The sequence below is a fragment of the Aptenodytes forsteri genome, unplaced genomic scaffold, assembly GCF_000699145.1.
Source record: "Aptenodytes forsteri isolate BGI_AS27 unplaced genomic scaffold, ASM69914v1 Scaffold287, whole genome shotgun sequence".
Lineage (NCBI taxonomy): Eukaryota > Metazoa > Chordata > Aves > Sphenisciformes > Spheniscidae > Aptenodytes > Aptenodytes forsteri.
In genome coordinates, this window is record NW_008794854.1 from 3866906 (window position 1) to 3878857 (window position 11952).

The 11952-nt window shown below is 41.4% G+C and overlaps 1 protein-coding gene across 1 annotated transcript in view; it reads right to left on the reverse strand.

Moving 5' to 3' along the window:
• Positions 1 to 1161: 1161 nt before the first annotated feature.
• PLCXD2 (phosphatidylinositol specific phospholipase C X domain containing 2) overlaps positions 1162 to 11952 on the reverse strand; it is a 17926-nt gene continuing 7135 nt past the window's right edge. The window contains exons 2-4 of the mRNA XM_009274605.1: positions 5672 to 6132; positions 4225 to 4466; positions 1162 to 1446 (exon numbers count right to left, since the gene is read on the reverse strand). Coding sequence (XP_009272880.1) covers positions 1284 to 1446; positions 4225 to 4466; positions 5672 to 6132 — 866 coding nt within the window. The 3' untranslated portion in view covers positions 1162 to 1283. The remainder of the gene's footprint in view (positions 1447 to 4224; positions 4467 to 5671; positions 6133 to 11952) is intronic.

The following is an 11952-nucleotide window of genomic DNA, read 5'->3' on the forward strand; positions in this document are numbered from 1 at the left end:
ACTGCTGTCAGCTAGTCAATTAAGTGCTGGTAAGTACCAACATGTGACTGCATTGGCTCAAGCACACATGGTCACATTTTGTTGTGAATCAACACAAAAATGAGTATGACTACAGAAAGAAGCAGCACTGATGCCTGCCTGCGCTTGTGTGACTGTTGCTTACTTTGTCACAAGCAGATGCAGGCTGAGGAAATTTCTCCCCCATAGTTGTGGCTCTCTGACCAGAAGCACAACTTTTGGGTCCGATTTCAGAATTCACTGTCACACTGCAAATCAGAGATTCAGTATCTGGGTTTTGAGCAGTCCCTGTCAGCTCCAGTTCTTTGAATACCAAGCAAACACCCACTTAGCCCACCTCCTTCCAGAGAAAGGCCGTCTCGGTGAGAGACTTTCCCCAAAGAGAACTCGATGGATGGAGAAAACAAGTGATCAGCAAGTGAAAGAGAAAGGTTGTGCTGTGGTTTCTCAAATGTCTCAACAGGAATTCAGACTTGTGAGTTATAATCCTCATAATTTGAAGACTGAAATATTCTCCAAATTAATGCCAAAAGAAACACACTTAAACATGGTTGCAATAAATGTTTTTTAGTATTAAAGTAAAAATAAAGAGGTCCAGAAGAAGACTTTGGAGTCCGAAGAGGCAGAGCATGCCAAGCCTTCGCCTCTCAAGCCCAAAGGACGGTTTGGATATTCACCACAGTGTAACAGCTTCCCCCTGAACAACGGCAATACTGTTTCTTCAAGTCAGTCAGAGGTAGTGTCTAAAACAGCGTAATGAATACAGCAGCAGCCTCCAGCTGAGCCCAGCTACGCCTGAGGTGGCCCAAGAACAATACCGTCTCGGCCGGCCTGGTCACACTGCTGCTAAGGGATCAGCAGCAATCCTTGGTTTGAGCCCTGGTGTTGAGAAATAAGCAAGGATGCGCACACAAGGGGATGGTGAGTCCAGTCACCAGGGAGATGCGCACCATAGTTGGGTACATCTGCTCCGGAGGCCAGCCTCTTGTTGGCAGGCAGACACCGCGCCGGACTGTAGCAGATGTGTGCATAACTTAGACAAACACGTAGCCACAGACACGCAGCAGCACTCAGACAGCACTTTCCGGTCCACTCGGATCCACACATCACTGGGAAAAGGGACCTGCCTGTATGTGATGTTTAACCACGTTTGCTCTAGAAAACTTTTTTAAATAAACAGAGATTACAATAGGTTTCACTTAACAAATAAAACATTTAGCATAGTTCAAAGATGTCCACTGAGGAGCACAGGTGGGACACAGCAATCAGTGTTTAGCTGCAGATTCATCCTCTTCTAAAAGGAGGTCATTTAATGCAATAACTGTAGCAGCAAAGTCAACCAGCTCCACGAAGTCTGATGTAATTATGTTAACACCCATAACACCTGGCTTCTGTGCTTTCACCCAATTCAAAATCATGGGCAGGTTCCTAAAGAAATTGAAATAAAGAAAATTACACATTTTAAGAGACTCTTCTCCGTACATACTCTACTTATTTCAAATACAACATGCTGTTTACAAATTATGTTATCTCACATTTGTGATCAGGTCCTGACTGCCACCCAGAATGCAACTGGCTGATGAGAAGAGCGCTTAACATAGCGTGCAGTCATTAGCTATCAAACAGAAATATTGGTCAGTCATCAATCCAAACTACCATGCATACAAAATAACACTGGTGAACTCTATATTCACTGAGCAGACTATGCTTCAGGATTTAATGCTGCACTACAGTTTCCTCCATCCTGGTTTGTTTTTACCCAACTACATGTTGTACCGAAAGCTTAATTTCACAGCAGACTTCAGTGTAGCACAAAGCATGGCTCTATCTGGCCCAAGATGCTCCCCTGACCACCTCTGCCTTAGGGCGGGCAGGAAAGACGTTGTTGGGGGCAGCACACTGCATTTCTACCAAACTCCTTTCAGCCTCCAGACCCACCCAGAGCAACACGATCAGGGAAACCAAACCCAGAATCAACCCCTCAGCTCTGTAGGGGTTGAACATCCCACCATATATCACTGTAACCAGAGAAAGGTGAGGTGTGTCAGGAATTGAGTTAAATGGAGTTAGAAATTCTACTGTGGGGAGAAATTTCAAGTCATTTCTTGGACAGAGTGCAAGTCAGGAGTCTGCACAAGCTTTTTTGCACTCTAACATGCAAACACCAGGGTTTTCAGCACAGTTAGAGACAAATGACTAAATATATTAGAATTATTTAAATTAGTGCCATCATATGCATACAAAATTATACGAGAAGATGGTAGGCAAGCAAATTAGCTAACAGGATGGGGGGGGATAAAAAAAAATTCCTAAAAACACCCTGCAGCTCTTGTTCCAGAAAAAAAAATCTTGTCAAGAACCAGGAGAAGAGAGAACTTGAGTGAAGGAATAATTACTGTCCCTGTCAAGGGACACACCGGACTTTAGCCAGCTAAGCGTGAATGTTGCACATTTTGCCCTGAATATGAATATTTAAATGTTCTTGAGCTCTTGCTAAAGGAGAAATTTCCATATGAGAAGGCAGATATCTACACAGAACTGCAAAGACAAATTTACACATACAAATCAGCTAGCATGTGTAAATGTATACGAGCAATCATGCTTCAGCAAACAGCAGCATCTATTTTAAATTTTCACAGTTTACTTTCAAACAAGTGGTAACCATGGGGCTGAGGGAAAGGGATGGAGCAAAGGCAGGATGGAGCGAAGGCAGGCTTCCAGCCTACTAGTGGCTTACAGCCCAGATCTGCGCCAGGAATCACTTGAAACAAAACTGCTCGCCCATTCCATGAAATTAGATGATCCTTTACTAGTTTAAAAATAGAAATTCAGTACGACCTTTCCTTTAATCACGGGACAACAGTACATTTAATATACAGTACGCAGATGTAAGTTACATCCGTGCTTTACTGTTAAGTATCCCCACCAAGCATAGGTACTTACATTTGTGCAGCTTGTGACAGCAAACACCAGTCTTAAAGCACCTGAGCACCATCTAGTGTCTAATGCTGACCACACAGATGTGGGCAAAGCACAAGCCAGGGCGGAGACCTGAATATATTGTGGCAAACATCATTTGGATTTAATTATCTTTTGCTAGATTAATGTCTGTAAACAGGAAGGAGACTGAAAACTCCATGATACATACTTTGCCTGGAATTTCCCTACTTCCATCAACAACTTCTGTGACTGCAAAAGCACACCACTTGCTATTTTTAGAAAGGATTTTTAAGAAAAGAAGTTACATTGACTTTGGATTCAAAATAATAATACCGTAATTACTTCTGAAGTGACCAATGATTCTCCCAAAGGGAACATGAACTGGCTGGTGAGGATGTGTGTTTATCACTCCTTAATATTAAGCTCAGTTGCTGATCAAATTAGATCAGTTGTAACCACCTATACAAGTGTAATTTCGAATTTAATATCATTATGGCAAGATAAACCATTAGTGAGATCAAAACAGGCAATATTAAACAGTGAGCCAGGAGACCAGATCCCACCAGGACTGCTACAGTTCTGGCAATTTTTAGCAAACAGGCTACAAGGTCATAAAGCCATAAAATAAAGACCAGAATAGGTTCCATGTGACATGCTGTTAACACTATTAAAAATTGCTGGCACTCCGTGCTACTCAAAGCAAAACCCTCTTCTAATGATCTTACTCACGGGCAAGTTAATTGTACAACAGTCAGTGGTATAAAAAAGTCAAATTGTTAATCTGATTTTTGGTAAAATACCCCAAGATAAAATACTGCCCCAGGTTATACATCTTTGGCCATTACTGAAATTCCTGAGACAGATTTGTACAGACAAATGAAAAACTGAGCCCACAAATAGGCAATTTGCTTCTGTGGCACAAGCTTTTTTCCTCCCTAAATTCAAGTTCAGCCAATTTGGAATGAATTATTGTTTTCAAACAACAGGTCCAGCCCATGTTTTATGAAATGACATCACATTCAGAAAGAACTCCAATTACCAAGAAACACACTTATAGTTACATATATACCCTGTTACTTTATTTTCAGTAATTCTTTATTTTTAATGACTGCAAATATCTCTCACAAGCAATAGTAATGAAACAAAACTGCATGCATTCATCAAGTCTTACTTCTAAGCAAAGATATCAGTTTCTTGCTTACTCAGTGTCTCTTTCAACAGGAAAGGTGGTAAGTAAAGAACTGAGAAATCAAGACAAGTCCTTACCTATGAACAAGTGTGTTCTTCAGACCACGAATTAGATGCCATGCAATAGTTCTCACTCGAGGCGTGAGAATTGCTTGAGAAACGTGAAAAGTCCCATAACGACTTCTTTCCTCAAGAGTGGTCTCCAGGAACTGTAACAGTTTGTGCACATTGGTTGTATTAGCCCACGGTGCCGGCATTTTATTCCCTGGCCACAGGAAGGAGTATTCCTGATACAAAGGGTAGTGGTAGAATATGAGAACCTAACAGAATAAAGAAAAAGAAAAAATAAACAGAAATTCACAACTATGTTATTTATATTTAAACAGGATGTCGCATTGGTTTATGCTTATACACTACTGCTGCAGCTAGCATAGCAGTGAAAAGAGGACCAAGCAAAAAGAAGCTGCTCCTGAGTCATGAGTGTCAGTACATTTGTTGCACTATTGCCAACAAAGGAGATGGAGATCATTTTGGTTAGCTATGAGGACAGGTTTGCTTCAGGCTTTAAGGGTCATTAGTTTAAAATGAAAAAGTTGCCAGGAGTATACTGAAACATCATTCAAAGAATTCAGCTTAAAAGCGTTTCAAAGCACTGTCAGAGAACATTACATCTGTATTTGAAGTTAAGGATTTTAGCAGTTTTGCCATCTTCTGCGTAACTCCTATTAAGTGGCTAAAGTGTACCAGGCTGACTGGCATATCGGCATTCCACTTGCGCTTACTGCATGAGATGCCCAAGTCAGTCTTGCTGTCAGCAAAATCTTCTCTAAATCAAGTCAGTATTTTATGCCTTGTAAGGTGGTTCTCTGTAAGAGGATAGCACAAAGATGCAACACTTTTTATTAACACCCAAACTTACAAATGATTCATTTTGGACCCTAGCACTGACAGCATCAGTTCAGAGGAATTCCTCAAAGCCTCACGTATTTTACAGTTTCAGAATTACATGCCATTGCTGAAACCCTGTTCTTGGTTTGTGTGTATGCATGGGAGCAGTTACCACAGAGAAGAGGCATTTAATCTTGCCACTATAAGATTTGGATGGCTGCAAAGGAGCCAAGAAATTCCGTACCATACCTTAGTCATGTTAAAGCTTATACGCTTCACACTGGCCAAAAAGATGACAGTTCATCAAATCCTCACCAACACAAGTCAGCACAACATGCTCTTCCAGAAGAGAAAGCCATTTGTAAGGAGCACAAGGCCCTGAGGATACTATCATTTAATTATTTAAAAAACATGCTTCGGAGCAGGACACAGTCTAGCCACACCATGGATGGAGGGGCTACACAGCTGCACATAAATGGAGGGAAACATGCACACTACGTAAAGGAGGCCCTAGTGGGCTTTAAATTGACTGTCAGCAGTGTCCTTGGCCCAGTACCTCTGAGTGGGAACCACACCCAGCTTTTCTATTTAAATCTTAACCTTTTGGTTTCGAAAAACATTACACATCCTTTCCCACCTGGTGTTTCTTCTTCCACATGTACTGTAACGTCACATATTCTACACGTTCAACGGAACAAAGTTTGGATCCAAATGCTGAGCGGATCCTGCTGATCAAGAAGTAGTGATGGCTGTCGTCCATAGCATAGAAGTGATTGAAATCCAAGAAGATTACTTCCTTGGGGTGCTGCTCAAGAAAGGTGTTAATCTCCTTCAGCCCATCCCATACTTTGATGCCAAACAAGCCATGTATGAAGTAAATATCTTGTCTTATTTCCCCAGGTTTGGAAGATACACGAAGATCAAAGTAGCGGATCCCACTTTCCAACTGCTCTTTGAAAGTCAGATTTTGAGTCACTGACCATTTCTTCATGATCTTTTTAACCAAAGAAATTCTGGCCAAACGTTTGATGGCTGTGGCTTGGTCTGGTCCCACAGGAGATTTCTCATCAACCCAGTAGCTGAAAGAATCATGTGACCCTAGAAACAAAAGCCAAGAATATTTAATTTTAGAAAACTGACTCCCCCAAAACACATATACCCATGTGCCCTGTAAGCTGAAAAAAGTCCTACATGCATGGCAGGATCACAGAAGAGTTATGCTCAAGCGTGAGTCTTTCAGGCTATCCTTCACAGCTTAATTTTCCCTAACTGTACAACAAGAGCTATGCTTAAGGTTCTCAGTTTGAACTGTTTTCTTGGGTGAGCTCCCAATTTCAATGCACTCTGAAAATCATGACCACAAGACAAACATCTGTTGTAAAGGGAAACTTCCTTCTAACCCTCCTTCATTTGCAAGCTATCAATCTACCTCCAAAGCTTTCCTAGAGCCTGGTACATCACTGATTTGAGATGATATTCCAGCTTCACTGAAAGAACCTGAGGCTTTATTTTCATTCTACCTGGTAAATCCAATTGTGACCAAAGTTCTTGGAACATATATCTTTATTCATGTGATGGACAGAGGGATCTGTACATGCACGTGCCTTACCAGCACATCTCACTTTAGCCCCAAGATGGTAAATAAATGATTAGTAGTTTGAACAGTGAGCAACGACCGGCTGAACTTAGAGGTGGAACAATTGAGTACACCACCAGTTACTGTGTGGTTAGATACCAAGCTCATGTTAAACAAGTTCATGAATGTGTCTTTTACCTGGCAGTGCCTTTGAGTGACCACAGGTACGATGAATATAAAATTCATGAAAAAAGACGAGCAACAGTCAAAATCGCCAGTCCCTGCCAAAATAATGAGTATCCAACAAAGCTCCTGTAACACAAGCTGTACCTTGGCATAGAAACTGCATCTCCAGTATAAAATTTGTGCTTACTAGAAAAAAAATCTCCAACTGAAAATTCAGTAGTAAATGGAAACAAAACTGAGAAATAACAACACTCCTTCAAAATAACAGCTTCAAAGTCAATGAAATATCACTAGCTTAGCCAAATCAATAACAGAACAAAGAGTAACGGGGCAGTGCATCTCAGTTTACACTGACTAGAGCAGCATAAAGCAAAGATGGGCAGAAGCCGATCTACCACAGACTGACATTTACTAGGGATTTCTAACCATTTACACCAGGCACCAGCATTCTGGCCAAGAAGCTGCAACTGCTCCCGGCATGACTTCCCTGTGAAGCCCCAGCCAGGAAAAACACTACAGGAGCTCTAACAGCCCTGCTTCCTTTTTTTCTTCAGGACAGCGGATGAGAGGTTCTCCATTGAGCCAAACCCCGCCTGCTTCCTGCACACCCGCTTTGCTGAAATTCAGGGAAAGCATCTTCACCCCCAGTCACCACAAGCAGCTCCTTTTCCAGCTGCCTCAGGGATACAGTGACCCTGCACCATGCTGCTGGCATCTTCATTTTCTCTTCCTGCATGCCCCAGCATTCTCGTCCCTGCTTCTGGGACTATATTTTTCTAGAATTTCCTCCTCTACCTCAGTCTGCAACTCTTAAAAAAAATCCTAATTTGTCATTTCCAATTTTAAGACAACATTTGAGGCATCCACAGCCTCCTTTACCCAAACCTTTTATTTATGTACCAGTGTGCACTTGAAGACTGATGCATTTCCTGTGATGCAAGGTCAGAGCTATAAACAAGATTATGATCTCAATTGGATTATCTTGTCAGGATTTTTTAATCCAGATGGAGGTACAGACTGTGTGCAAACCAAACATCAGTTCACAACAACCTTAAATGCACTCTTTCTCCATAAATTTCAGCTAGTTCAGAAGAACTGGAAAGGTACGGTGAAGGTTAGTTTTCAGGCTTTACAAATGAACACTGAAGACTAAATTCTGCTCAACTCTTCATGAATTCTTCACAGTCTTTGTAAAAAACGTGCCTCTCATGGCTTTCCATTCAGTCTTCTAGAAAAAAGTGACAAGTAACAAAAAAACCCGTTTTTAAAAGATGTCAGCTTAAGAAGCTATTTAGTACCTGCCACAGTAAACTACATCAAAAAGTAGCTGTCGGTTTTGGAGTGACACCTAGATGTTTTTTTTCCCCCAGCTCCAAATGTGTAACCCCAAACAAAATACAGGATATCAAACATCTAGTGAAGACATTTCAGAAAAAGCCATATAAGGCCTAGCTCATACTGCAAGCTGCAACTCACAGATGTTTGAGTCTCATACACCTCCCCATACAGCAGAATGAGCCTTTCAAGCTTCTACAATATTTGGAAAGGAGACTTCAATCGCAAGGGGCTTGTCTTCTCCTTCTGAATGAGTCACTTTGCACACAGAAGTCATGGGGTTTTTGTTTTTCTTTGTGTGGGTGTTGGTTTGTTTGTGATTTTTTTTTTTTTTAAAGTTTTCAATTCTATCCATTTTAATTTCTTCCTCTATTAAGGTCAATGTAGAAAGTTGTTTAACATGCTAGAATAAGGCCATAAGAAACATTGTCTTTTCATTTTAACTAAGACTGTGCAGGAGCCTCTAGAGAGCTGTCTACAGTAGTCACTCGCACCATTATGCTCCCTCAGACAGTGTCACTGATAAATCTGACTTACGAAGGAGTGACAATTTTATCTGGCATCAAATATACTGTTGTCAACTCAGAGCTGTCTAAGCAAATCTGAGCCAAGAACAGCTTGTTTTCCTAAGTCCAACCACATACTTTACAGCTACAAAAGCCTTTCCTTTGCAGATTGCCGCATAGGAAGAGCAAATTTCTCCTTGCACTATCAGAAACCAAATTCTATTTTTAGCTCTAGAAACAAGAAAGAAAAGAAGCCTCAAGCACATTGCAACTTTTTCAACACATACTTTAAGAACTGTGCTCCTTAACAGGGCAGCTATTTGAGAAACTGAACTATGTGTGACATGCTTCTATAGTTAGAGAAGACTATTAAAACTCCTGCCCTGTGGCTCTGCCTAAAAGCCTAGGAAACTGGACTTCTCATTTACAATGAAGTCAACATGTATACCTAGATATAACCAAGTGGAACATGAGCTGGAGCATCTGAAAAACAAGTTCTTTTCACAGTTGGTAGAAGACCACCGCCTAAGGAGGACAGGGTAGCATCATCAATACTGAGGCTTGAAAGACACAGCAGAATTTCAATTAGATTTTCAGTGGTCATTCACAGAAGGCCAGCCACCAACTGTGAGAAATATCTAGGCCAAACCTGGACCCAGAACATTTTTACTCCAGTAAGATAAAAGCAAACTGAAAATCTGAAGCAACAGCACTGGATACCTGTTGGGCTGAGAGGTAAGTGAAGATCCACATCATCCACCAAGCCCTTCTTTAATTTAAGATCACTGTGTTACGTTACCAGCTCAGCCACTGGCTTTTAATATAGCTTAGCTGTGATGTTAAGCTACATGCTAAGCTGATTGCATCATGATGTCAAAGTAATCCCTGCTCTCCTTTGCTCTACCCCTAAACTCCATGAAAGGCCTAGCCATTTTGTAGCCATGGCATGAACCAGGCTGGTTGCTGATGCAGCATGATTTCTTAGTATAATCTAAGCCAATCCAAACCTATACAGTTTCAAAGGCAAAAGCCTACACCAGAAGCATGGCGCAGACCAGCCCCGTCTTGTTAGCAGCTCAGTGTTAGAGCTGCTAATCACATTGTCAGTTAAGGTCTAACACGAGGATGTGTGAAGATACTCAGACGCTGTGAAGTTGTACAGTAACAGCAACGGGTCTGGCAGTTGCTGAACAGAGCAAGAATCACAAAACTCTCATAGAAAGGACTTTTCTGTGTATGTCACTGTATATAAGAAATCCTTTATGGTCTGTGTTCCCCCCACCCAAATGGTGTGCGTCTCTCCAAATTATACTGACCACTTTCTCAGGAAAGTTGAAAAAGCTCAAGAAGTCTCATGAGCAAAAACATTTCAGATGACACCTGATATCTTAAAAATAAGTAACACCCTGTACTGATTCAATAAATCCGTTCCTCAAACTTGTTGATTGTGAACAAAGCAGCTAACAAACCCAGGTATTTATAACTTCCATCTTGCAGATTGAAAAATCAAAAGGCACAGAGAAGTCAAGAAACTTAGTCTTAGTTGTCCTTTAGGCAGAACAGAGGCCAGAACCACAGTCTGAACTGCCTCAAGGGCATGTTCTTGCATGTGCAGCACACTTCTTGAGTTACTGTACACAAGGACAGATAAGCATTCAGATTGGAAACCTTACTGAGCTGCTCCAGTGACATGGCATCAATCTGGTGCTCAGCCCTTCCCGAAATCAAGCTAGGCACAGGAGATAAAACAGAGATGATGATTTGCCAAATTGCTTCCCATAGGCCAAAGATGCATAGCATGAAGCAGCAAGTATTAAAATTAAGGATAGAAGCCTGCCTATTCAAAGAAAAAAAAAGTTAGGGGACTGCTAATCAGCTGGCAGCTCTTACAGAGCAACAGACAACGGCTGCTCTATTTTGGTTTCACATCTTTCATCTGACAAAGATTAGAAGCTTCAAGGAAAGCAGTCACATCCCATCAGATGCCCAGATATTTAACTATCAAAGGCTATCGTGTGTTTAGAATAGTATTAAAGAGGTATGTTCCAGACACCAGATTGTTAAAATGATGGTTAGTCCTCTTAATTTTATCCCAGCAAGGGCAACTGTGGATTAATTTTTATTCATATCTTTAAATCCCTTTTTATTCTCCTTACACTAATTTCTCAAGTTAATTGTATGTTAAATAGATCACTTCTCAATTCAATTTGTATGTTAAATAGATTGTATTTCACTGTTCAGGATGACTTTTTTGTTGAAGCTTTTGTGCTAATTGTTAGAAAGTGGCCTTTTATCATCACATCTGCAAAGTCTGACTTTCCAGTGCGTCTATTTGTCATGCAACTTAGTCACAGATAGTCAAATTAACCCATGGTGTAGCTCAAACAAATGATGCTAATCAACAATGTTATTAAGCCTTGAATTTCAACAATTACTAGTTGTATCGCTTTGTATTATCTTTTGTTTCCACATCAGTACTTTCTCCATATACAGTTGCAGCGCAGGGATAGGAATCAGCATCATCTCACCAACCCCGGTGTCCTTTCACAAGCTTGTAAATTTACCTTCAAGGGATGTTAAAAATATGAATACATGGCATGCAAAGTGCAGAGATCTTCCAACACAGAACATACTTGTGCACTGCCACTTACTTGAAAACAAGAGAAGAACTCCTGTTTTTCCAGATACAAGCACGCCTACAGTTATATTGCTAGTCTCCCTGGATGCAAGGCTGTGGACTAGTCAGGAACAGCAGTTAAAGACACTTTCAGCAAAAATCCGTCTAACCTAGAATCATTGAATCATTAAGGTTGGAAAAGACCTCTAAGATCATCGAGTCCAACCATCGACCCAACACCACCATACCCACTAAACCATGTCCCTAAGCGCCTCATCTACACTTCTTTTAAATATTTCCAGGGATGGGGACTCAACCACTTCCCTGGGCAGCCTGTTCCAATGTTTAACCACTCTTTCAGTAAAGACATTTTTCCTCATGTCCAATCTAAACCTCCCCTGGTGCAACTTGAGGCCATTTCCTCTCGTCCTATCGCTAGTTACTTGGGAGAAGAGACCAACACCCACCTCGCTACAACCTCCTTGCAGGTAGTTGTAGAGAGCGATAAGGTCTCCCCTCAGCCTCCTTTTCTCCAGGCTAAACAGTCCCAGTTCCCTCAGCCGCTCCTCATAAGACTTGTTCTCCAGACCCTTCACCAGCTTCATTGCCCTTCTCTGGACACGCTCCAGCACCTCAACGTCCTTCTTGTAGTGAGGGGCCCAAAACTGAACACAGTATTCGAGGTGCGGCCTCACCAG